The sequence below is a fragment of the Erithacus rubecula genome, assembly GCF_903797595.1.
Source record: "Erithacus rubecula genome assembly, chromosome: 2".
NCBI classification, from domain to species: Eukaryota; Metazoa; Chordata; class Aves; order Passeriformes; family Muscicapidae; genus Erithacus; species Erithacus rubecula.
The window spans coordinates 35,146,976-35,173,569 of NC_136685.1; the positions used below are offsets into that span (position 1 = coordinate 35,146,976).

The 26,594-nt window shown below is 44.5% G+C and overlaps 1 protein-coding gene across 5 annotated transcripts in view; it reads right to left on the reverse strand.

Annotated features, from left to right (window-relative positions):
* Window positions 1-26,594, reverse strand: part of BACH2 (BTB domain and CNC homolog 2) — a 184,092-nt gene that overhangs the window by 7,850 nt on the left and 149,648 nt on the right. For all 5 annotated transcript variants that reach the window (XM_079297488.1, XM_079297491.1, XM_079297489.1 and 2 more), the window contains 2 exons: window positions 11,592-13,136; window positions 2,303-2,509 (listed from right to left, as the gene is read on the reverse strand). In XM_079297488.1, coding sequence (XP_079153614.1) covers window positions 2,303-2,509; window positions 11,592-13,136 — 1,752 coding nt within the window. The remainder of the gene's footprint in view (window positions 1-2,302; window positions 2,510-11,591; window positions 13,137-26,594) is intronic.

Below are 26,594 nucleotides of genomic sequence, written 5' to 3' on the forward strand. Positions count from 1 at the left end.
GTCCAGAGCTCACACTGGAAACATACAGCTGTGTGTATGCGAAAGAGAGCAGTGCACATGAAAAGAACTAACTGCTAAAATATTGATAAATCTATCAAGAAAGCATAAAAATAATAAAAAAATAAACAGATGCTCAAGTACATCTTGAGATTATGAATTATGGAGGAGAATATGCTGCAAGTTTGCAGGGAAAAAAGGGAATGTGAGTGGGTAGATGAATGAGTGAAAGCAGGCAAAAAAAAAATTACCTATCAAACTCTGAGGATACAAGCATTTCACTCACTGTCTGCTGTGAAACCATCTGTGTCAAGAAGATGGGCGACTTAAAGTAAGTAACTACAGGGGGAAAAGGGATCTTTCATAAAAAAACACCCAGCCAAATGAAAAACCCTTAAACCACAGCACCACTATGTAATTCATAAGACTGGAAACTGCTGATCACAGAAAGGACAGAAGACAACAAATGAATTTCCAGTGGTCAAGTGTTGTGTGTTTATTCTTTTCCCTGTCCCTGTCTTCCAGTTCAGGGGGCTGGGTACCCAGAGAACAACTGGTCTTACTATTGAGTAAGACTGAGGCAAAGAAGGCATTAAGTACCTCAGCCTTTTCCTCCTTCTTTGTTTGTATGTTTTTCCTGCATTCAATAAAGTATGGAGATTCTTCTTGGCCTTCCTTTTGTTGCTTGTCTGTTTCTAAAACATTTTTTATTGTCATTTACAGCAGTAGCCAAGTTAAGTTCTAGTGGGACTTTACCCTTCTAATTTTGTCCCTGCATAACTTCATTATATCCTTGTAGTCCTCCTGAGTTGCTGCCCCTTCTTCCAAAGATAATAAACTCATTTTTGCCTTGAGTTCCAGCCAAAACTCTGTTCCGTCAGGCTGGTCTTCTCCAGTGTCTCACATTTTGGCACATGGGATCAGCCTGCTCCTGTGCCTGCAAGATTTACTTCTTGAAGAATGTCCAGCTTTCCTGGACTCCTCTGCCCTTCAGTACTGCCTCACAAGGGATTTTTCCCAATCAGTCTCCTAAAGAGGCCAAAGTCTGCATTCTGAAAGTACAAGGTGGCAGTTCTGCTGGTCCTCCAACCGCCAAAAACTCCATAATTTTGTGGAAACTGTGCTCAAGAAGGCATCCAGCCATTACTTCAGCCACCAGCCCCTCACTGTTTGCAAATAGGTCCAGTGGGAGGCCTTCCCTACTTGGTTCACTCTCTGCATATTGCCACATATTCAAGTCCCCTTTGCTACATAGAAACATCAACTTTTTTGGGGAAGAATCCTGCACCACAAATGGTTTTTGATTCCTCAAACTGAGCAGGGATCAAGCCCACAAGGCCACTCATATGCCTTTAATTCATTCCCCTGAGATGCATGTTTGTGCTGAGGAGAGGACTTGAAATTTTTATTTTGTCTGTCTACATTTTGTTATATCAGACAATAACAGCAATGTCACAGGATTGCATTAAATCAATTAACTCAACTAATTTTCAAGTGAAGGCTGCAGGTTTAAGGGTGAATCACCCTCTACTGCTAGTCCAGCCCTCAGAGTGCTGCTCCTGAGGCTCTAGAGAGTGAGAGACAGGAACTCCTCCCCATCACCAGCTCAGTGCAGAGGGACAGGCATGTGCAGCTAAGATTGGATCTGCTTCTTCTGAGAGCCTGATGAGGATCCATCCACTCTTTCACTGTGCAGAACCTCTGACTCACCCTGTACACACTGTGCATTACACTCAGTGCAGGAAGCAGTTGCTTACTATTTTGTTTATCTTTGCTGTGTTGTTTGTTTTGCATCAGTGGAGCACTACTTTGAACAATGTTTTGATTTTGCTTTTTTTTCCCCCAGGGCTTCAGCAGCACAGCATCTGAAGGATTCACAAGCCTTGGTGACTGAAGCCTCCCAGCCAGCTTGTGAGGTCAGTGCCACCTCCCTGTTACAGACGGGAAGCAGACAGGCACAGGCAGCGAGTAACCCAAAGTCACGCTGCTTTCTGCCATTTGTGAGGTGATGGTAGCTCAGCTTCTTCCAACAAATCCCTGACTCTTTCACACTAATTCCTACAGCTTGAGCAGAGAACAAAGCAAATGAAGCACAACAAACCCCACCTGCGGTGTACCATGACTGAAAGTGAGAGGAATTTTCTGAGCAGCCGCTTGGCCTCGCTCCAGTCACCTCACTCCCCTACATTAAAATGTGGTGGCACTGTCTACTGGGTATTCTGCTGAATATACAAACTGAGTGATCCCACTGAAGACTGGACTGGAATTGCTGTTGGAGCCCTGCAGGCTGGGGCAGGGAACTCACCAACTTGCGGATTTCACATTCGAGGTTCTGAATGCAGTCCAGTTTCCTCTTGCGGCAGCGCTGCGCTGCAATCCGGTTCTTGCTGCGCCGGCGGACATCGTGGATGAACTCGAGCTGCTCTGAGGTTAGCTTGTGCATCTTTATCATCATCTGGAAATCATTCCTTGGAAGATCTGTGATTTGATCAACAGGAAAAGGAAGTTTCACCTAAAACAAACAAGCACAAGACAAGAGCAAGAGTCATACTTTGCCTGCTCAATGCAAGCTGAACAACAGTGAGCGGAAGGACGATTATCTTTGCTGCCACCCCCTCAACAAAGAACAATCCAAGTTTTACATTGAGCAAGTTCTTCCCTTGTGGCACGCTGTGGAGGTCCAGATGGTATGGACAAGATGATAATCGTACTTAAGTCAGCAACACATATGAATAATCCCAGATAAAAATTTCATCTTTCTACAAAGCCTTAATAAATGATCTTATTGCATTAAAAGAAGGCTCTGTCCACTAAGAGACACGGCCTTTTGGAAAGAGTGAAGTACCTTGCTGCTATTAAATTCAAACTAGTTTCAAGGAAGGGGCTATTACCACAGCAGGAAACATGTCTCTGCTTGGACTGCAGGACTGAAAGTTTGATTAAGTATGAGGTTAAAAATACAACCTGACACCTCAAGTGGATGAAAAATACTGCACTGCAATTAGGAAAGGTCATCTAATCAGCATTTCAACTGAGCAGTATGCTGTGTAAGAAGAAAGGGCCAGAAGAGTGAGATGCAACATATTCTATCCTGCTAAATTATATACATTTAAAAATAAACCTATATATGTTGGCATTCTAATATTCTTGCAGATTAAGAAGCACTGAAATTGTATTTCTTGAAAAGCTCAGGGTCTGACTTCAAGAATCCCAGCAATTATGCATTAAAGCAGAGCAAAACACAAAGCTCCCAGCAGTCTGAAACAATGAACACCCACTGTGTGAAAACTTGGAGAATGGTGGATATGCTCAAAGCCTTTTAGGTTTTTTGCCCAAAATCTATCAGCTTGCTCAAATCAAAGTAAGCACCTCTCCTTAGAAACCTTGTGTCACTTAGAGCCTCAGACTGATAACTGTCAAAGAACCTGATGTTCCTTGGCCAACTGTTGTATTTGGTGGTCAAATAAGAATCAGCTGACAAAACTGAAGGAGATGCAGAGTAATTCGATTGACCCCTTCTTTTTTTTCTGAGTCATACCCACATTGCCCAAAAGATGGCAGTAAGTATTTATGTTTCTGTCCCTATTTGGTACAACTGAACCTCTGGAACAAGGAAACGATACTGCACACAGGCTATCAAAGAAGGTAAGTTGCTCCAGCCAAACGAAAGACATGGGCTGAAAACATTCCTTTAATATTTGAAACATGCATTGTCTTCAAATGATGCACTTAAAAATTATTTGGAAATAAAGAAAGTAACAACACAGACTAAGTTATCTTCTTCAGAGAGCCGAGTTGTTCAAGCAGAACAGTTTGCTGAGGACACAGGTACACCAACACACAGTGGTGGCCTCTGGCACTGACACCCTCACCAGGCACCTGAACCTGCCAATAACCAGCTCTTCACCTTGTTTATGGGTGTTCTTGTGTGTTTTCTTGTACCCTTCTACCATTGCATCGCCAAGCCTGGGGTACATGAAGTTCTGTGCAAACACCTACCACATTCTTCCAGATGGCTTCATGCCCTGAATGTTCATTCATGCCCCTCTGCCCCACGTTTCCAGGCACTGCTTCATAACACACTACTTGACAGGTCAATTGAAAGCAGCAAGGAATGCCAAATGCTGCCCAAACCCTCCCAAATTCTTGCTTGTACACACAAAGGCTGACCTTAGGCACAGTGATGTGAACTACCTTGTTTACAGACTGCCAGTAAATGACATGAAACCTGTTTGATTTCCCCTCCTGGGCCTTTGGATGGTCAACATAAACTCAGTGTCACCTTTTTTTCTCTCAAGCATCAACCAGGGTCTGAAAATGAAAACATCCAGTGCTTTCCTCTGAAAGACACCACAGTTTCACTGCAAAACCAGCCCTTTCATGTTCACAGCTTTTCTTATTTTCTTGAGACCAAAACGGAAAGCAATGTTAATTTTATTTCTCCCTACCTCTCCCTTCCAAAACATATTTACTTGCAAGGAGAAAATGTGTTTGCAAATGGAATGGGAATGAAAGAGAAGCAATTTAAATACGTCAGGTAGAAGTTGCTAAAGGGAAATGAGAAAATAAATAAAAAACAGATTCATTAAAAAAAAAAAAAGGATTGAAAATAAAACCATCTACACAGCAGATCAGAGACTGCTATCAGTAATCCCAGCATAATCCCACTCTTGTCACAGGCAGCACTGCACAGGATTAAAAATGTGAAAGGGAAAGTGGAAGTGAGTCAGACTCATTTCCTTCACCATTCACAGCATTTTTATTGCCTGTCTCCCTCTTCGAAATCAGCTGTCAACTGAAAAAAAAAGAAAACAACCAACCCACCAAGCTTTTGGCACGGACTCAGTGAATAACTGCACCGGGGTGTTGCTGCAGTGAGAGGCTAAAGTGTTTTACATCTGCACAGGGCAAGACTCTCAGCTGCTATTTATCATAACAGAGTGGTGACTCATTTTGCTAGAGCCTGCAACTGTGCAGTGCGTGGGATTCATCTGACTCACCCAGAGCTGCCTGAAATGATGGGTTGGGACTACCTAATGTCCTGGTCCCTTCAGATGGCAATGCTGCACGGCTTCTCCTTCCTTCTGCAGCCAGGAGGAGTGGACTTAAAGACTCAGCAAAGATTCTGCACCTTACAGTATCTATGGGAGGTGAGAGAAACCTTACCTGAGGTGTCTGAGAAAGACAGTCAATCCTTTCTAAGGTATGAAAGAAAAAACCCAACAAGTATGCTTTCTCATAAAGCTTTTGTTCTAATTATCTATGATTTTTTAGTTCAAACTATTTCAAATTAAAAATGTAAGTGGGATTCCTGCTCCCTCCAGGAGTTACTCCAGCCACAGCTAACCTCACAGAGCTCCACAATCTTGTCTTGTCAGCACAATTACTCTTTCCCTGCATTTTTACACCAGCAGCACAAGCCTGCTTTCCACCACACAACAAATAAACTGGCACCTTCTACCACCACTGCAGACTCTATTGCCCCAACTCTGGCTGAGGACAGCCAATCCACCCTGGGGAAAAAGGAAAACTGGTTAGGATTTTGTGCCATTTTGACCCCCTTATTAGCATTAGGATGCCAATGTAAATGTCAATGCTTTGAGAGCTAGGTCAGTGCAGTGATGTAGACAGACAGGGACAGTGACTTAGCACATGCAAGGTCCATATATAACCAATTAATTCCTTCAAGCTTCACTAGTTAGTGCCAGCTTGGATCATATGCCAGTTACTGCTGTTCTGCTCATCTGCTGTGCTAGTTACTGCTGCACCTCTCCCCTCTCTCTTTTTCATCTGGAACAAAGGAAAAGACTGAAGACCTATATTCACTCACATTAAAATATAAATGTCAACTCTTGGGAATTTCTTTATCCTATGGGTAACCTTAGCTATTTCATGCTTTCTTTATATCTCAATTAAGACATCATCTCCCCCTAGCCAAGTGCTAGTAAAGGCAATGAACTTCACAAGTCTCACTTTAACATCACAGTAACTAAAAGGACAAATATATTATCCATAAGAAAATGCAATCATTATGTAGTGGGCATAGAAGGGGGAACTCATTGTATCAGTTGGCCATTTGCTCCAGAGCTGTAAGAAAAAACCTGTTGCTTTAGTGCCCTCAAATCCTGAAAGCTTCTGACATTTAAACTTGCAGACTCCTTAGAAGGCTCACAGAACCCAACCAAGCAATCCAGCACAGGGGTTCAATCCCATTAATGCCTTTTTTTAATGCAGAAATGGGTACTTGGCTTCACACAAAAAACCCAAGACATTAATGCTGTGTTACCAAGTATCTTCCTTAGTATGCAAGTCTGTCTTCCATAAACACTCAGGAAGAAATTAATTCCAGGAACCACCTGTGGTCCTACAGACTAGGGACTCATTCCTGTCCTGATTTCACCTGGACAGAGGCTACCTAAGAAGCACAAAACTAATGGGCCATACTTTGTGTAAGGGTGCATTTTCTCATCCTGCTGTCTACTGGCACAGGTGGAGCTTTCAAAACACCTTTTTCCAGGTGTCAACTACACCAAGTTGGCAGAGGACTGCAAAAGGGGAATGATGAGCCCAGGCAGTGAAGATCTACCACTGTGTCAACAAAACAAAACAAAAAAGGGTCTAAATGGCTACCCTTCAGATCAGCAGGTTCCACTGCAGACAGTGTGTTCCCTCTGACACAACTGATGGTCCCACAGTGGTGTGGGGTCAGCTCCAGCCTCACCTTGTGAGGGCCATGAGAGGGGTTTGGGTCAGCAAATGCTGCCTGAGAGGGCACAGCTGTGAACCTAGTGGAGGCAGGCTGAATAACCCTTTGATTTGCCACCTGCCTCAAAGAAATGGGGACCAGGCTAATCCCATGGCTGAGTGCTTCAACCCAGCAGTCAGGAGATGCGGATGAGGTTCTCACCCCTCAGCCCATGGCTTGGACTTTTATTAAGAACACACACTGATGGTGCTTAGAATGCTGAGCTGACCTCTTCCCATTCACTGCTTGCAGGGTCCCCAGCTTCCAGCCCTTCAAAGGGCACAACAGTGTGATACTCCTGCCCTTTAACAGGCTTCTCTGAGATCAGGGAGAGCACAGAAACACAGACAGAAGCCACAGGTGCACTTAAGAATGGAAGATCAGGTATTTCTCTTGAAAGAGCTGCTTTTGCAGCTTAAGAACTTCAAGAGCTCGTGAAAGGTCTTCAGATCAGGGTATTAAAGAATTGGTTGTAGGGCTCCAAGAAATAATACAGTGTTTAAAATGACCCTCCTGGAATTTCAAACTCTCAGTGTTGTAATCCAGCAATTCTTTGTTACCAGTATGGAGACCACTCCTACTGAAGAGAGGAAAGAAAACAAAACTGAAGTTTATCTTACAAGACCCATGTTTGACAAGACACCACTTAAACAGACATTGAGAAACAATTCTCAGTGCCCTGCTGATGCCATCCTAGTCAGCAGAACATCTACCAGAAAATCTGGAGACAAATTTTTCTCATTTTCAGATTTGCAAGCCTAGTAAAACCAGGAAAGCTGGGGTGACTGATCATCAAATTCTGGGGAGGTATCACATACCATAGCAAGTTAAAACCTTCCCATGTATTTTTCTTGGTTGCCCTTCTTTCCACGTACCATTCTTCACTGAGTAGGAATATTTAGTAGTGAAGCAGTCTCAGATTAGGTAACTCAGCATAGTTACAGTACATTTCTGGTAGAGCAGCTTGGGTTTACTCCACTTTTCTGGGACTCTGACTTGCAGTACTTTGCTAAGCACCAGATGAACAGAGAAAGGGTGGCTGCCTATCACTTAATATGGAGGGGTTTAGACTCTTGCTGAAAGTTATTTACCTACAATATCCTCAAAGGTCTAATTGCATTAGTTTTCCCTTTACAAAAATTTCCTTTGAAAAGTGAGTCACTAACCCAGGCGGGAAATTCTTTTGAAATACAGATGAAAAGACATTGAATGCAATTCTCTAGATAGTAATAGTTCTTGGAAAACTCCACCTCTTATCTCCTCTTACCTTTGTTTATTTTTCTCTCAGAAAACTCACTGATCAAATTAGACTGAGCAGAGATTTCTTTTTAACTGGTTTAGTAGTACAATGTTTTTTACAAATTTTCTAGCAGATAAAAACCCTTAAGTACTTGCTGAAGAAAAGGAATATCAAGAAAAGTAGGTAGTGCATAAGTTTCTGTTCCTAAGTAGGTTAACAGATTGACAGACTACTTCCTTCTCAACAATTCATTATTTCAGGGCTTATTGTTTTGTTGTTGCTATTTTAAGCAGGATTGTCAGAACCTGCCTGTAAGCACTGAGCTTTAAGTCTTCTCTCTAGTATTGTATCTCAGTAATTGATTTTTCACAACCTGGGGAGGCCTGAGAGAGCTGAGTGAAAAGAGCAACACAAACTATGAAATATTTCTGTGAAGTCCCAATAGCTCAAGTAACAGCCCATCTACTGCAACTCTGTACCATGGGTACACCCTACATTGCACTTGCTGCTTCTGTCAGGAAGCCTTAACAAAGGGAGATCACAGAAGAGTCTTGGTGGCTCCAGGAAGGGAAGCAATAAGCAAGGACATCCTGGAGAAGATTTAGCAAGGAGTGTTCCAAGGACTGCCACCTCCTCTGACAGTTGTGACTGCATCCTCAATAAAACAGAAGCTCATCACAAGGTGGGGTCACCTTCACACACATGGCATCATGCTGAGCCCTAGCACCCCACTGCTGGCACCAAACAACTTTGGCCATGTGCTCCTGAATGGCATCTCTCTCTGGGAAATGCATGAAAAAAGCAGAGACAAATCTTTAACCTACTTCTCGCACAATCAATGCCCCAGCAAATGATGGTTTGTGACATTAATTCTGGCAGCAACAGCACTCTGGGAGCCAAATTAAGACCAACTAGGTCCAAATTCCAGGGAGACTGAGCAGCCCTGTGAGATAACTGACAGTCAGAGTCCACCAGGCTCATTCCTGTCAGGCCATCCCACCCCAATGAAAGCTGACCTGCAGCAGGAGAACCTGCATGGCCACTCTCCAGAAGGGCAAGCATGTCACCCCCTGATATCTTATCAGGTGCTTTTTGAATAGAAGCCCAGAAAACACTGTGTGTTCTGATATGGAGGGGGAAAGGGACCCGTCTGTGAAGTCATCAGGACAGGAAGGGCAAAGCAACAATTTCAGGAATGGAGAAAGATTCCCATGCAGCTTGCAGAGAGGTGAAGAACAGAAAGCTGGCCATTCCAGACAGCTGTGAGTCTCTCCTGCTCTTTTAATCACAGCCAAACTGCTAAGAAGAGGTAGAGCAACTTACACAAGAACTTCCTGCTGCTGTTATGTATTTTCTGCTGTCTGGTTTGAGATATCCTTTACTGAGGTTTCCACAGCAGCAGATCTTGCAGCATTGCAGGATACATACCCCAAGTCACTGTATTAATACAGTATTATTTAATGAGGCTGCAAAGTCTGTTCTTGTATTGGTAACAACCTTCAGAAGATCAATTTTTAAACACAATCTCTACCAAAGCACTGGTGTGATCTGTTTACCCTTGGTTTGTTCAGGATGGTGCAGTGCAACCTCACGGAGCATTAATCTCCTCCCCACATTTTTAATGCTTAACAGTCCTAATCAAAATACCCTGGGTTGAAAAAAAAAAAAAAAAAAAAAAGCCTTATCAGCAGTCCCAGAGAGAAAACTTGCTCAGCACAGTTCAGAAAGCCTTCCCCAGAGGAAACCAGTAGCAAAACCAGGAGTGGAGCAAACTTTTCCCATCACTGTCTCAGAGCCAGATGTCTGCCTGCCAGCAGCACACCCAGGCAGCCTCCAACAGCTGTATTTGCCCCATGTGTCCCTCCTCTCATCCATGGTCTCCTGCACATATTCACATACTTTTCTTTCTAGGAAACCACCAGCTCCCTGTAACCTTCTAATTTCACTCTTCCAGGCTCATTTTTGCAGCAGCATATTTCCACACAATTAGGTAATTATGACAGCTAATTAATTATCAAACCTCAAAAGGCCAACCTCTGCCCTCTGTGCTGCCTCATGCTGAGCAAGCAGCACACAGGGGTGGGAATGGATGGTCCCTGGTCCCTGCTGTTCTCTGCCCCCTGTAAAGAGAGGACTTCCCTAAGTAACCCAGCTACAGCCAAACAGAGCTGCTGTAGGACTTCCCAAATGAGATTTCCTGCACAGCATCCCAGACAGCCTCCCACAGAGACTCCTCTCTCTTCTGCATCATTCCCTGCTGACAACATGAGGATGAAGAACTGTCCTCTCAGAATCACTGGCCCAGTGTGAACACCAGAGGTTCCCCAGGTCCTTCAGTCCTCTTCTAAAGCTAAGCAGCTAAAGGAAGCATCCACATCTGTCTGAAAAATAAAGCCTGGGATGTAGCTGGAATAAAGACTGAGGGACAGAATAAATGACAGAATAAATGATGTATTATTTTCATCCCTATTCCATAACTAGGCCAACACGGTTCTGAATTAGGTGCTCTCAGCATTGGAACTCCCCAAAGTTGCACTCATTGCTCCCCACACTGAAGCACAAGCTCTCAGTGGAGTTTTTCTGCATTATTAGAGGAACCCAATATGTGATTTCACCCAGATGTTCTTTAGATCATGCAGATTCCTAATGCAACTCTGTGAATAAACATCCAGTCTTTTCCACTTCCTGGGCTCCATAACACATCTCTGTAAGTCTACCCTCAAACTAGTGACTTCACACAGACAGTTTTATTTGGTCATGGTTAGCCAGTTCTCACTGCAGCTATCACTAGCCCATCTCTAGTTTTAGAGAGGGCCCCTCTTTTTTCTCCCTCTCTTGGGAGAACTGTATGGAAATTGACAGCTTGCTCTTCAGTCCCAGATCATTCTCTTGTCGTTCCCTTAACAATCCTGGAAATGAAAGGATAACTTCTCTCCGAAACCATTTGTGCCATGGCTGCTAGAGCTCACCACCCAACAAATGTCACAGGCAGGGGACATGAACTCAAGTTGTCACATAAAAGAGGCAAAACACAGTACCTGAACATGCAAGATACACACACACACACACAAATGCATGAAAATGATTTGAATGCCATTCCCACAGCACAGGGAGGCCAGCTAGGCAGTTGTTTGAATAATTTCACACCTCTGCTGGAAACATGCAGCCTGGCTCTTCAAGCAGGCTGCTTGACCCTTGGTGTCAGGAAAGGCATAGCTTGAGCAAACACACCTGCAGTAATACCTAGTGGAGCTGAAAATGCCTCAGCAAATTAGGAATGAAGAACTCTGTGCCATGGAAGCGTGTGGGGGAGGGAGGAAGACAGGACACTGCTGGCAGGCTCCTAAGCACATCAATGCACTCTCATCATTCAGCAGTTTGCTGTTTTCCCATACCCAAATTTTTACAAGTGCCGAACACCTCAGAGGTCAAGCACATTAATGTGAAGTCAATCATGTGCACTCAGCTGATGAGGGAATAACCAGAAGTTACTCTTTGCCTCTATAAATATAGAAAGTGCCGGGGGAGTGCAAAATCATTTGAGAGAACCAAGGAGCGATTAATTGGGTTATAACAACGGTGATATTTGTACTTATCTTAAATCCCTACCTCATGCCCTCTGTCTTGCACAGGACATGATTCACTGTCTGCTTCTGAGAATGACCCAGACTCATCGCTGGAGTTTGTTCCATAGGATGGCTCACATTTGATCTGGGCTCGGACCGGGGTGTAGAGTCCGTCGCCCACCCCGCCGGGCTCCTGGTGCTCGGGCGCCAGGAAGCGGGGCCCTTGGGAGCAGGGGGAGGAGGAGAGCTCGCACAGGCGCAGGCTGCACGGGGAGCCGCCGCTGCCGTCCTCTGCGTACGAGTAGGAGGAGCACGAGCTGGAGGTCCTGGTTCTGGTTTCCAGAGGAGGAGAGCGAGGGCAAACTTTAATTGGCACCGGACAGCTGGTGTTCGGCCGCATCCTTCCCGGCAAGTGATCAGCTGTCAGCCCGCTGTGCGAGTAGGTCTGGGAGCTGGGGAGGGACTGGCTACCGCCAGCCCACAGACCCTTTGGCACAGCCTCAGTGAGGTCTTTGTCCAAGCTGCTCACACCAGAATACGAATGCACCGAAGTGTTTACTTGGTCACAAGCGTTTGAAGAGAATATAACACTCCTCCTGTCCAGTTCCCCTTCTTGCTTACAGAGAGTTTCAAAGCCGGGCCCCCTGAGTGGTGATCCCACAGTGAAGCTGGAAGCATCCTTCTGCATGGCATGGGACTGTCCATAGTTCCCTGTGAAAGGGACGTAGTCAGTTTTGTGGTCACCCTGAGTTGTCCCTTTTTCAAAAGGGCATGCTGGACTCCTGCCAAAGTGCTGTTGGGAAGTGCTGGGGAAGCCAACCAAATCTATGCTTTTTGTTCTGTTGAAGAAAGACCGCAAGCAAGAAGGAGAAGACCCACTTTTTGGCCTGTCGACACAAGTGAGGCTTGGCTGTTTCCTGTCCATTTCAACATCCCCTTCTTTATCCCTGATGTCAGGTTCATCTCCAGACAGGCAAAGTGTGATGCTTTCTTCATCGTTCTCCTCATTCTGAGGCTCACTTTTTATCTGCCCCATAGCAAGTCCTGATTTGAGGCCATTTCCAGAGCTCTCTTCACTGAATGTGCTTGCAAAACCTGAGGTACTGATGTGTGATGTGTTGTAGACATTCTTGGTACAAGCAAGCTGGTATTTCTTGTATCTGGGGTACCGTGTTACTGCATCTTTATCCAAATTGTCCTTGCTATCTCTCAGCATGTCAGAGTCAGGCAGCATCCCTTCGCCTTTGTCCGCTCCAGCAACAGTGGTTTCAAAACTGAAGGGTTCTTGGTGCATCCTCTCCCTTGGGCAAGATATTTTTGACGTCTCCGATTCCATGGTCTCCTCCTCATCTCCATCAGAGTTCTCCTCATCGTGCATGCGCTGACAGGTGGTGTCTTTTTTGCACAGGAACAGGCCATCTTCGTTGTTCAGCAGCTGTGTCTGCAGGAAGCTGAAGCAGGAGTCCTCCAGGTTGTGCATGCGCAGGAACTCAGCGCAGTGGATGACCTCCTGGATGTTTTCTCTGCTGAGTAACAGCTTAGCAGTGTAGGCGAACTGCAACAATGGACCAAACCCCCTGACAGTGACCTGTGAAAAGAGAGAGGGAAGTTGACAGTGTTACCATCAGCTCCTGAATCATCCCAGGTCCTTCGTCATGTGGTTACATAAACAAACAGATCTAGCACTCAGAAATAAATACTGCTCAGCACGGCTGTTCTTCTGTCACACCTGCAATGATGCTACATCCAGAAACCAGCACTGCTCCCTTTGTGTTGCTCCTGTGCATCACTGTACAGGTTAACTGAGCACTATTTCTCCCAAGTATCTTGAAGACCTATGAACTAATTCTCTGCCCTAATAAAAGACTGTCAAAACCAGCCTGGACACTGCTGAGTCTTACATGGATTTCATTTGAACTGTGCTACAACACCCAACCATGAAAGCACCAATTCAATTTTGATTCTTGTGCTTTCATGGAAGGTCCAACAAACAGTGGTTTCAAGCTTAAGACACCACTTAAATCCAGAAAGTGTTTTTGGAAGGAAACACTTAGTATTACAGCAAAATTCAACAGAAAGCATCTTTTCTGCCTCTTTCAAAAGCAACCAGTTTCCTTTTTTTCTTCTCAGTTTGTTTGCAAGTCATTGCTGAGTATATGACAGGTAAGTACAGACCACATAACTTTCCTCCATCCCATAGAGATTATTCTCCTCATAGTGTTCCCGATTTTAGTGAGCATGAGGTACAGCTAACAGAAAAGAAATTAATATTTATAGTTCAAATAACAGAAATTATTCTGAGTCCCATCTCAGTACTTAATTTCCCATCATTTTCTTTATAGAAAGAGTAAAAACTGTTTCCAGGAGAGTGATCTCCAGTCAACTGCTCTAAGTCTGACTTATGCACGGCTACTCATCTTGTTTTCTTTCCATAACACCTATGTATTACATTAACATACCACATATTAAAAAATACACACTTCCCGCCTCCTCTAATTTTTACAGTTGCATCTTTACATACAGCTATCAAATAAGTTGCCAAGCCACATAGTAAACTACAGATATTGTCTATTTTTGACAGAAATACTTTGACTGCCACTAACTTCTGTTAATTTTTTTTCTCCCAACGGGTATGAAGCAAAGGGACTGGAAAAATTATTTTTCATGAAGCAGCAAGAGGCCACAACTCACCATCACTGATTAAGGCTTCTGCTCAACAAAATTCAGTGGTTTAGCCACAAGTTGAGAACACCACAACTCAGTTTCCCATTGCACCAACCACCTACTACGTGACTCTGGCAAGTCCCTTCAGTCTCAATTCACTGAGACACCTTCTTGCCTCCCTTGCAAGTAGCACTCATTTATCTGAGTTCCCTGTGCTTTGCACACCAGGCAAAGGTCTCTAGATGGGATTCAGCCAACACTTGCATGTCTGTGTGAGGCTGGGATGCACAACCTGCAACCTCCTTCTGGATGCAGATGTCTCTGGCAGGCACCCCCAGCTCAGTTTCTTCATCCAAAACAAACAAGAAGAGGAAGCATTGATGTCTCCTTTTTTTGCAAAATGGCCTAAAGACAGAAGGGGAACCTAGAAAGTAGGAGACCACATTCCTTCCCCAGGCTGTGAGGATTGGAACTTCCATTTCCCAGCTTCACAGAAGGGTATATTTGGGATGGTATGGGATACCCTGAAGGTGAGTTGCTTCTTACTATTCTTCCAGCTGAATTAATGCCACTGAGCAAAGAAGCTGCTCAAAAGGCTGGTAAGCCATCAGGCCAGGAATTTGTGAAGGTCTAGTTCCTGACTAGAGTGTATCTGAGTGAATAATTTGGTTCATCTCAATTAAAAGCCTATAAAGCCCTATACTGCCTCAGGACTAGTGGTAGAGTTCAGAGATTTTTATAGAAAATCCTGACTTCCAGAAACAAGCCTTTGTTACTCACGGATCTGTATTTATGATGGCAGATTATAAAGACACCACAAGTGGTGCATATTTTGAAGGGAAGAAAAATATTTTCTAACACCTCTAAAATTGCTCCCAGTAGCTATTCCATCCATAGTATTACTGCTCTATCTGCTATTTTAAGAAGCAGTGCATTTTCATGCACGCACTTACACACTTGCACATTCCTATTTTACAATATGCCTCTGGTACAGAATTGCTAAGATTTACAGCTGGCTATTAAACCAATCTCTGCTTTATCAGTGTTACACTTTCTGCCTATTTGTTAGATTATCAGCTCACTAAAGACCTATCTGCATTTTATCTATGCAGCATGATTAACAAAATTGCTCGGGAACTTAATGAGCTACTTGCAGGCTGATGGTAAGATCTTCAGTGTGGGGCTTACATATTGCTGCATATCTTGTAAGCTCGGCAGCAGCGTGGGTCTGCAGGGACTCTGGAGCACAAATACAGCTCTCCTGGCAGTGGTGGCACTTGGCCACTAGGTGGAATGGCTGGAAAGCAAATTAAAATAATTTTCCGTGCTGGGCCAGGGTTTCACCTGCCTGCCTGCTGCTTGCACAGCCTGGGGCTGACTCATCCAACCCCACAGCAAGGCTGTCTCCCACGCTGACACAGGCTTTTGCTCCAGGTAAATCACCAGGATAACAAACAGCAGCAAGGCAGCTGTTAGAGCTGTTAGAGAGTCGGAAGCAGAGCATGAGGCTGTGCCGTGGGCTCCCCATGGTGCCCAGCAGATGCCTCATGTGAAGGATGATGAAAACTCTGAGCAAATGAGTGCCTTGACTTCCTTTGAGATATTACCCAGTGACACAACCTTCACTCTCACAATCTTCAGATCCAAAAGGGGAAAGTTTCTTTTCAAGCACCCGGCACTTGTCATTGCCCTCAGGCAGAAATCTCTCTAGTGCCAATTCTTGAAACTGCACAAACAATAACTTTGGAAACAAACGGGTGCAGAGCTTGCTGCCAAGTGTGAAAGCCGGCGCAAGCTCTGCCGCCTGAAGCTGTCTAAATATTGATTCGGCTCCGGTGGCAGGTTCCCTGCTCGGCCCCACCAGTTTTGGGACTGCTTGCATCTGATGCATTCTGGCAGGAAGGCTGGAATCGAGCCACTGGAGCGTGACTGTGAACACTGCACGTTGGGAAAGAAAAGGCTTTGAAGCTGCATGTACTAGCACCACACAGGCATTTCTCTAGCAAGAGATAAGGACAGTCTTTTAAAATTATTTGATCTGACTGATGCATCCCAGTGAAAAAAGTTAGTGAAAACAAGTTGATCTACATTTGCAGAAGGAAAGAGATAATTTCTCTTCTACAACAGTCTTCATTTACATGTGAGAGACCTTTGTTGGATGGGTAAAAACCCATGCCAGCAACAATCCCCAGGGTTTTTTTTTCCTCTATTGAAAATAAGATGCCCGAGAGTTGTTTGCTTTTAAACCTTATTTTCTGTGTAAATTAATGTTTAAGCAGGCAGATCCGTTTGTGGGAACCTCCACTGGACACGCGGTCCAAGCTCATATGCCAAGTTACTACTTCCCTGCTTTTCAATCCTTTACCTTATTCCAATGTCTACCCATTTCTATTGTTTAAATGAAATTGACTGGCTACCAGAAAACCAGGCAGAGAAAAGGTAAAGCATACATAAAAAACAACAGTGCTCACACAGAGAGAAAAGCAATGATCCCAGCTTCTTGGAGGCTTGATTTCTTTCCCTTGCATTTCAAAGCAGGGCATGAAATGACTTCTGTATACTTAGAGCATGCCAAACAGCCCATCAAGAGTAAGGATAAAGCACTTTATTTGTCTTGCTTCTGTCCCCAGTTGGTCTTGTATGCATTAAAACCCATCCAGTGCACAGAGGACGTGGGTACCTAAGGTACCTGGCACACCTCCTTGCTCTACAGCAATCCAAGAGACCAAGTCTACATGCAGCTCCTGGCTCAGCTATGCTGCTGCAGGTACACTGTGCTCAGTGTGCAGTAGGGAGGTCTGCATCAATCCAGCACTGTGGTGATAACAAGCCTGACCACTGTTAAGGTGAGAGAAAACAACTTCTCCTGCCCTTTATCTGCCTCTTGTCTTTCAGACCGAGCCAGCTGAGCTGGGGGATGTGTTTTGTGTGGCCATGTCCTTGTGAGTGCGTGCTATTGGGGAACAGGCTGGAAACAATGCAATGATATGATCACCACCAAGAGATGTTAATCAGCATTAGCCATATTGAATTTGCCAGCAAAACACAGACAACAGCCCTGCAGAAAATAAGCACGGAAAGTCTATTTTAGTTCAGTTTGACATTGCTTTTCTCCTTACAGAGTCATGGGGAGTGTGATGCTCTGGTTAGTCCTAATTGATTTAAGTGACCAGACTTCCACTACTTCCTTTGGGAGATCATTGCCAGACTCTACTTAAAACCTCCTTGTGAGGAAATATTTCCCTTATTTTCCTCCATCATCTCTCATTATATTTCCTTGATGCATTCCGGGCAATGCTTTTTCCTTTTGGAGGAACAGTTGTATTGTTGTTAGACTCCCTGCTTTCCCTTTTTTGTTGGTCATTAACGAAAAACTGGCTAATTCAAGGAAAAGAATATTGATCACTGTCAGATGGGAGAATAAGAAACTGAGAAGACAGTCAGCAATAAATGCTAGTAAAGGAGGCAGCATTACAAATAGAGCAATTTTTAGCAAAGCATTCTTCTAGTTCTGGGCCCGTACTATTCTAAAATTAGGAGGAGGGTTAGCTCACTTCCACATTGGGAACACCATCTTTTTATAAGGGACTTCTAGGTCAGGAATTCTATTTTAAACGTAGCTGTACACACACAGGCACCGTGGGAGACGCAGCACTGGGGTGAACTCGCTCTGGCTCCCCGCTGTAGCCGTGTCCCCCACGAGGGCTGATCAGACATGCCATGGAGGTCTCTGTGCTGTACTGAGCACACAGGACGTGGCCTCGGAGCACACACAGAGCACTGACATTTCTGCGGATGGGCCGGAATCGCTGAGCGCCGCAGAGTTCATCAGTGCACGCTCATTAGCGGGCTGCCCAGACTTCCAGATGTCTCAAAATCCCAGACAAATAGACAAAATCCTCCAGTTCTGCACAGACAGTATTTCTTATGGGGGGTGGGAGGGATGGTTACTTCCAAAGGAAACATGGATGTCTGGTAACCCCGCTCGGAATGGCATCTGTATGAAAAGCTGCATCTGGAGCGGGGAAGGTCAACCCCTGCGAAATGCCAGCAAAGTCTGACTTCAATTTAAAGAGGGGAAAAGTGATTAAGGGCAAGGAAAGATCACTGTAAACATGTAGGAATGTAAAACTTGGCAAGGCAGTATCGAAAACGGAGCAAGGGAATGTTTACAGTAATCTGATGCAAACTAACATCAAGAACAGAGAAGAACTGTCTCGTTTGCTATGGGGCGCTATTGGCATTTGCAGCGAAAAGGAATTAAAATGTAGCGAGTTCTTCCCAACTCTTAACCTAACAGTCAATTCAGAGCAATCTTGGAAGGCCTTCCAGGAAGATGATGGATACTTTATGTATGAGTACTGCAAAGGAAAACTAACATAGCGCAACCTTGTTCTGGAGAGCTGGGCTTTAATTTAGTAGATTTTTCCAGGGCTGATTTCTGTGTTAATGAGGGCACAGTGCCAATGATCTGCTAGAAAAGAGCAATAAAGTTCAACAGCAAAGGCACATGCAATTGTTCCTTTCCAAATAAAGCATACCTGGGGCACATGCAAAGAACAAGCTCATTGGTGGTGGCGTTGAGAGGGCAGAGCCCTCTCCTCCCCTCCAGGGATACAGTGAAATCTGCAGAACATTAGCTGCTAAATCCAACTGAATTGGGGGTAATTTAGGTGGTGAGACCTTCAGACCCACTGAGAATGCACAAGTCCTGACAGAGCAGCGCAGGGGCATGTTATTATCTTTAAACATTTGAGGAGACTTGTTAAAACTCAATAGGAGCACTGATAGGTTTGTTGGGAAGCAGGCAAGCTGTTTTTAGGTTAATGGTTTATATTTTTAGTATTTTGATTTTCAGGTTAAATTCATCATCAGGCACCTAAGAACAGTTAGAAACCCCTCATCTCTAATATCCAATCATCGATTCAAATAAGCCATTTTGTGGGGAAGGAAGAAAGGAAGATTGAATCAAACCTCACATGTTAAATATCAAATCTCAAACTAGGTATTATTTAAAATAACTGGATATAAAAATAGCAGAAATGTAACAGTTTCTTGCAGAACTCCAAATGAATCAGTTATTCACATATTGTTTCAAAGTAAGTTTACTGTGGTACCTGTTTTACTGTCCTTTCAGCACTGCTAGTGCAGTCCAAAGGTATCTGTAGAGCTTTTTAATCCACCTCAGCCCTGACATTGCCTAATATGCTCAAGCATGTAGCCAACAAACCAACTTTTCACTCAGCCAGCGGGTTCCCAGGACTACAAGTTATATAATCAAACACATGCCAGAAAAATAGGAGATAAGATTAGTGACAGTTAACTGCTGCTATTTTTTTTCCACAGCCTGAAGAAGGTCTCTGGGATTAAATATTAACTCTAATCTTATTTGCTAAAATTAGCACACAGTGTATTCTTTTTCTTTTACAGCCAATTGCAAGTATAGCACAGAAGTTATTTTCAGAGGGTAATCTGATAACCAAAATCAGTCACCAAAGCTGTTATTCCATTAAGAATTAAGAGACTTCCTAGTTATTTACTTAGTTATTTTTACCTGGGATGGTGATGCCTGGCTTTTTCCTAGCTTGAGCTTATTTGGTTTTGGAAAACTCTCTGAAAGATTTAAGTATATTACTAGGCTCAAACAGGTCAGTCACATGCAAAACCAATGGTGTTAAGACATCATGGTTTGTTCCTATATATGCACACAGCCAGGAATTGTTTTGAAACCATGATCCTTTTACATAAGGTGGGAACATGCAGGAGGCAGGGAAAAATCAGAAGAGATGATAAACAGCAGAGTACTTTTGTAAGGCAATGCCACACCAGTATTTTACTGCATTTCCCCTCTTTAATTTAACAGCATTTAAGTGTTCTGTCACCAGCAGCTGCAGATGTATTTCCCTTGTTTATTTGCTCATAAGGCTGTGGAGCTCCTAAAATAAGTGACCACTCTTTAGAAATTCCACTTGGGTGAGAAGCATCAGATGCTAGTATTTGTATTTTATATAAGCTTTTAAACAACAAAGGAATGTACAAGTTGCTGATGGAGAAGACCAACAAAGAGACGCTTTTGTTTTCAATCTAAAAACATTTTTTAAATTAAGTAGATACCCTGCCAGCCCCATTTTAATATTCTCTGGTAAATGCATACAAATTTTGTGCAGAAGAGTAACCTGAAGTCCAAGTGATAGTGTGGCCTCTGCCACATCACATCACATTGCAGGGGTGGAAGCTCTCCACACCATCAGCACGCATCACCCTGAGCACGAACGCACAAGGGGAGCAGAGAAACTGGACACACAGCTCCTTTCTTTAGGAGGCCCATTTCCCAAGCATTAATTAAAAAAATTTAATGAAAAACTGCCATCTGCAAAGCCACACCCTGAGTGGTCTAAGGGGCATCCTGGTATCTTTCCAGTGCATCCTCCACAACAGCCTCTCGAGGCTGTCAGACTGAGAGCTTCCAAGAAGATGCTTAACTGTCCTTAGTGGTACTTTTACAGAAGATGCCACATTGGAAATGTTTATCCAACTTTTAATTTTGTGCTTTCAGAAGAAAAAACCCTAAAAGTACCTTCCTCAGCCTTCCCCCTGAAATCCCAGCTGTTAGTCAGAAAACAACTTTACACAAGAAGCCCTGACTGTCTGTGTGAGAGTAGAGGGAAACCAAGTGACTTCTCCTCCTCTCTCTGGCATAATGAACACACCCAGGGGCAGCGGAGCACTTGGAAGAGGCTCCTCCCAGGGCACTGGGGCGGGAAGGACAGAGCAGTATCCCCAGCGCCCGCAGCGCATCCCAAGGCGCAGCGTGAGGGCGGGAGGCAGGAGCCATCCACGGCAGACCCTCCCAACAGGACGGGCAGCAGTGATGGCCAGCCTGCCCAGAGCCCCCAGAACCGCGCCAGCGCTGACGGCACGACAGGCGGCTCGGCACTGACTGCCAGGCGCAAAGATGGCACGGCTTGGGTCAGCACCCACCACTGTGACCCGCGCTGCACTGCAGGACTTGAGGCACCACACACTCAGCTCTGTCTAATTAAATTCACTGTGGCAGTGGCCACAGCTCTGAAGCACTCTCAAAAACCCCAGGCCTTAAGTCTGGCACCAATAATGTCAGAGGAACCGAAGGGGAAGAGAGAATCAGAAGATGTCTAGGAAATTAAAAAAACCTCACAGCGTAGTAAAAGTAAAAATAATCCCTGATCCAACTGCAATGCTTATTTTAATCCGAAACTTCTAGTTTTATTTCCTCTCAGAGCTAGTGAAGCCAAACTGAAATTCTTTCAACCTTTCAAAAGTGAGACTGGTTTCAAATCAAAGCAAAGAATTTAATTTTGGAAATCGTGACAGTATCCCTGCATGTTTTCAGCATCTCTGAAAATTCTGAGGAAAAAGCAATTTGTTGAATTTGCCCCACCTTTTGGAAAATACACCATCTATTGAGAAGGAAGGTAGAAATCACAGACATAAGCCTCAATACTTTGCTGCAGACAGATCTCAGTGCAGGAAACAGCAGGCATCTTACCAAAGATCAAGGAATACACTTCAAAAACTGAAAGGCTATCAGACAGGAAGATGCAGCACACTTTTGTAGAAGTGATGCACAGGGACACACAATCTACCATAAACATTGGTCACTGCCAGATGTACCCATTGGGCAGCCCTAGCTTTTACCACTCACAGCAAAATGGGACATTTATCTGCATGGCTGCTCCTCTGGGCCCCAGAGAAACTCAGTCATGAGAAGCTGGGCAGCTCAGGGAGGCAGGTCTGTGCTGCACCTCCCTCTGCCACTCACAGCAGCACAACACCTTTGGTAAAACAGCTCTTGGACTGGAGGGGGAAACTTCTTAAACCCCTGCAAGCAAACCTGCCAGATGATACCTGCCAGAGCCCTTATCTAAAAATCTCACTCAGTAACCTGTTTTGAAGTCAAATACGATTTTATTATTTTTTCCTAACTAATTCTGTGGCTTGGGGTATGTTGTTGATGTCAGAGGCTGTCCATGGCATAACAAGAACACAGAAAATTCCAAGTTATGGCCAGGAGAGTACCTGCAGGCAAGCCTAGGTGAAAAGGCTTTGGGACAAGAACTTTGGGGCTGCTAAGGTGAGACTCTGAGTGAAGGTGTCAAAAAGAAATTTAGAGATGAGGATGTTTCAAAGAACCATCTCTCTAATGGGACAACATGGCCACAACATTACTCAACCAACAAAGGACACTTAAAAAACAGTGGCACTAATTAGCAGTTTAAACACTCAGGCATGAACTGGAAGAGAAAGCAAAGGGAAACATTGCTGTGATACCTGTCTGTTTCAAATACTTTTGTGTTTTCCAGTGCAATGTGCATCTTATGAAACCTGGCACAGAATAATGAAGGATGACACAAGAAGGTGGCTCAGCAGAAATGCTGCCTTCCCTCCCCTGGGTGCCTGTGCAAGCCATACTGAAACCAGTGGGGAAAAAACGAGCAGAAATGAACAGATTTTAACCAAAAAGCATCATCAGAATTAAAGTGCAACTGTAATTTAAAATTAAAATTAGTCCCACATTTTTGCAAAAGGAAAATTAAACTGACCCCAAGATTAAAAAAGAAAGAAAAACAAGAGGAAGTGTTAGCAGTAAGGGGGGGTGAGGAAGGAGTGGGAAAGCTTTCACAGAATATAAATTGTGAGAGGAGTCTGTGAAAGATCTGTTTAAGTGCACAACATGAGCCAAAGTAGGTAGAAAAAGGGAAAACAAAAGCAGTTTCAGAACTTTTAGAATAAATAAAGAATCCTAGAAGCCTCCAAATTACATTAGGAAATACCATAATAGGCAGAAAATGTAGATACATGCAGAAATTTGCTAATTCAGAGGAGTGGCTCAGTTTCCGAAGCTGTAATTGATACACAAGTAAGCACAACACCACTGAAAAATTACCAAGACTTGTAAATTCACCAATACTCCTCTTTCCCAGGCATGGCAGAATGGATTTATGCACATGAACTATGTAACAGTGTATTAAATACTCAGTGCGTTAAATACACTGTAATTACTTTATAAAAACAAGGAGCACTTCACAGCAAGGCACCTCACTACAAGGCCTGCTATTGTACTCCATGCAGTGTAGGAGAGGAAGAAGCAGACTCTGTCAGATGTGATTTAAAAACCCACAAGGTTGCACTCAGAGCAAGAGCAGTAGCTCAGAAGACAAAGGAGCTGCTGGAGAGGCAGGAGAGGCCATGGGGCTGGGTGACATCCCAAGCAGCTCATGGCTGTTTCCTCGGGGCTGGTGACATCCATGGTGACACCCATGCTTCTGGCACTGCCTGTCACCGTGTGCTGGCATTGCACAGCAGATAAAATCACTGGCATCCTTACACCGGGGGCAGCAGACAGTGCTGCCCAGCAAATACCAGAACATTTTAAGTCCAGAGACGCTCTTGCTGGGCTCTGGATGGAAATGAATGTAAAAGGCTTTACTATTGCACTTCATGAGGTAACCAAGCAATTACAGCTATTAACTGCTAGGCTGAAACCCTGTAAAAGTGACCCAGCTTCCTACAAGCACCTTTTTTTAAAAGAAAACCTGCCAAATGCTGCTGTTTTTTCCAGTTTTCCTTCTCCCCTGCCTTGCCATTTAATTTCCAGTATTTGGACATGCAATTCTTCTGACATCACCTTGTTTTTGTTCTTGCATGGCTACAACAGATCTGAGGATTACGGATCTGATGGCTTTTGTTCCACTGCTTGGCGTTCACATTTCATCAGTGACGTCTGCTCAGCTCAGCAATGCAGGTTTGCAAGGAGAACCAGCCACTGCTGAGCTGGCAAAGTTGGTTCCCTCCCATCCTCCACGAGGAGCAGCCACCTCTTCTCTTGGTGGCCCAAAAGGTTAACTAGGCTCTGTAAATCCCACCAGAAAAAATTGTAGGCATTTGCCTTCTTGCTGAGATTTCATGTCTGCTATGAGTAAAAGGTAAATGGCTCTTTCAGTCCCTGAAGGAGTGCAGGCTTAGCAGGAGCGACCCACAGTAAAGAGGTCAAAGGCAGGGAAAGATGGGAAGGTTGGGCAACAGCATCCCAGTGCAGCCACGACCTTGTGCCCAGCTCTGGGCTGTCCCCAAGGAAATTACTTTCCCCTTTCTGCTTCTTACATGATATTTTTAAGATCTACCCAGCAAACAAGGGGTAGAAAATGCCATGTACCCTAGAAGCCTCAGAAAGACTTGTCACACAGAAAAATTATGGCATTTCCAGCTTGACTTCCTCAGAGGGTGGAAGGTGGGACTTCACAGCTATTTGTGTGTGTGTGTGTGTGTGTGTGACTACATATGCTCACGTGCACCCACGCATGCCAGTGTGAGAAAGAGACTAAATAACGTGAATGTGTGTGAAAGGGATTGAATTAGCCCCATCTGCTCCAAAAAGATTGTTTTTTCCTTGGATTTCTATTACCATCGTATCACTGCCACACTGGAGTGATTCTAAAAGGCTACAGCTCTGGCAGCCAGCTTCATTACAGCTGCTCAGATTATTAACAGCATAAATAAACTCTCAGAGACACTACTAAGAAAATATTAACTACAATTATCACTGCCTGATAAAATAAAGAACAGTGAAGTGTTACTCTGCTGCCTCAGTCACCAGTGTGTATTTATGTGTGCTGTGAGCAATGAAAGCCAGTTTATGTGCATACTGAAGCACCCTGCAATTGCTTCTTGCTACTTTATTTTGTTTTGCTTATATTTTTCTAAAGATCAAGCAGCACAGGCTGAAGCTCTGTATTGGCAGAATTCAGTGTACCCTGTCTCCTCTTCCCGCTGTATATAATCCCATTAATTCCAAGTGAACAGAAAGCCATGCACATGTCTGTTGGAGGAAGGAGATGGGCAGCGTTCAAACTACCAGCAGCAACTTTAAAACCTCTTGGTGGATTTTTACTCTTGGGTCTCGCTGATTTTGTCCCTAGATGAGGAGCAAGGGACCATATGATGTTAATGCTGTGTTTGCTTCATGGATCCTCCTTGCCTTCATCTTTTCCACTGGCCTGCACCAGATTTGTGAGCTTGTTTTTCTGCCCATTCCTCAGTGATACTTGAATCCGGCTCTTTCTTAAGTGTGCTGGAGAGATTTGGCTTGGTTTCTAATTAATAGAAATTATTAATTCCCTGGAAGCATCGGGGAAAGAAGTTTTTAATCGCATAGAGAGCAGAACATGGGAGCAGGGTCCTCTTGTACTATGCCCCCCAGCCTGGGCTCCAGCCCCAACAACACCCTCCTTAGTAGTCATCTCATCTTCTTCACTGTCTGCTGTTTGTTGGAGATCACCACCAAGAGGAGAAAGAAGCTGCTTGGTCCTGAAACCACTCACTGCAGGGCAGACACGGTGCAGAAGCTCCAGCCCGGGCAGATGGTTCTCATTGACCCAGGGCAGGAGAGGCTGCTCTCCCCCAGTGCCCACCCTGCCCTCTGACACCTCCCACGTCTCCCCAGGAAAGAAGGGTGGTGGTGGCAGGGTGGCACAGGAAGGACAGCATGTTACCAATCTGAGCACACACACTGGGATCTTCCTGCCTGAGCATGGGAGGCCAGTCCAGGGTGGGAGCACCTGTCAGACTCCTGGGGAAAGGGCCACATCCCTGCCAGCTATGAAGGAAACTAGAAAAATGAAGGTATGAAGGAAACTAGCTGGAGAGAGCAGCTGCAACTAAATACAGCTAGAAAGGAAGGCAAACCAACAGTGCTGAGTGAGAGAAAAGAGAAGGGGACATTTTATAAAACAGCTTCCCTCAATCTAAGCCGAAAAAATCACACACTGTACTTCTGGTGTTTTTATCCCACTGCCTTTTTTGATTGTTTCTGCAGCACCTCACGCTCCCTCCCTGGTCTCTTTTTTCCCTCTGCAAGCCTTTTGTTCCACCAGCCCCCACTCCAGTGCTTAGTGCCAGCTTCCAGCAGCCATGGCAGGACCACCTTTCCATTTATGTGCCCCGGGGCTCTCCTCGCCTGCACTGGTACGACAGCAAGGGATGGAGAAAAGTGGGGAGCAGAGGCAGGAGGAAACATCTGCAAGTGTCCCCTCTTCCTGCAAGGAGGAGGTGACCTTCTCCCTCCATAGAAATCACTGTAAGAATGAATCTCTGCTCCTGGGAGGGGAGGAGTCGAGCCACAGCCCTCCTCACTATTTTCCCTCCAGCATCCTCCCTCTCTCCTTTCTCAGCAATTGGTCTCTTCTGGCCACTGAAGCAGGTTAGCTGTGGCTTGCCCTGAATAAGTGACCTACATTAATTTTTCCTCTGCAATTAAAGTTGTCTTCTGTGAAACAATTTATAAGAACTTTGGGAAAGAAAACAATGCATTGTTCCATACACATTTTCAAACAAAAAACTGTTC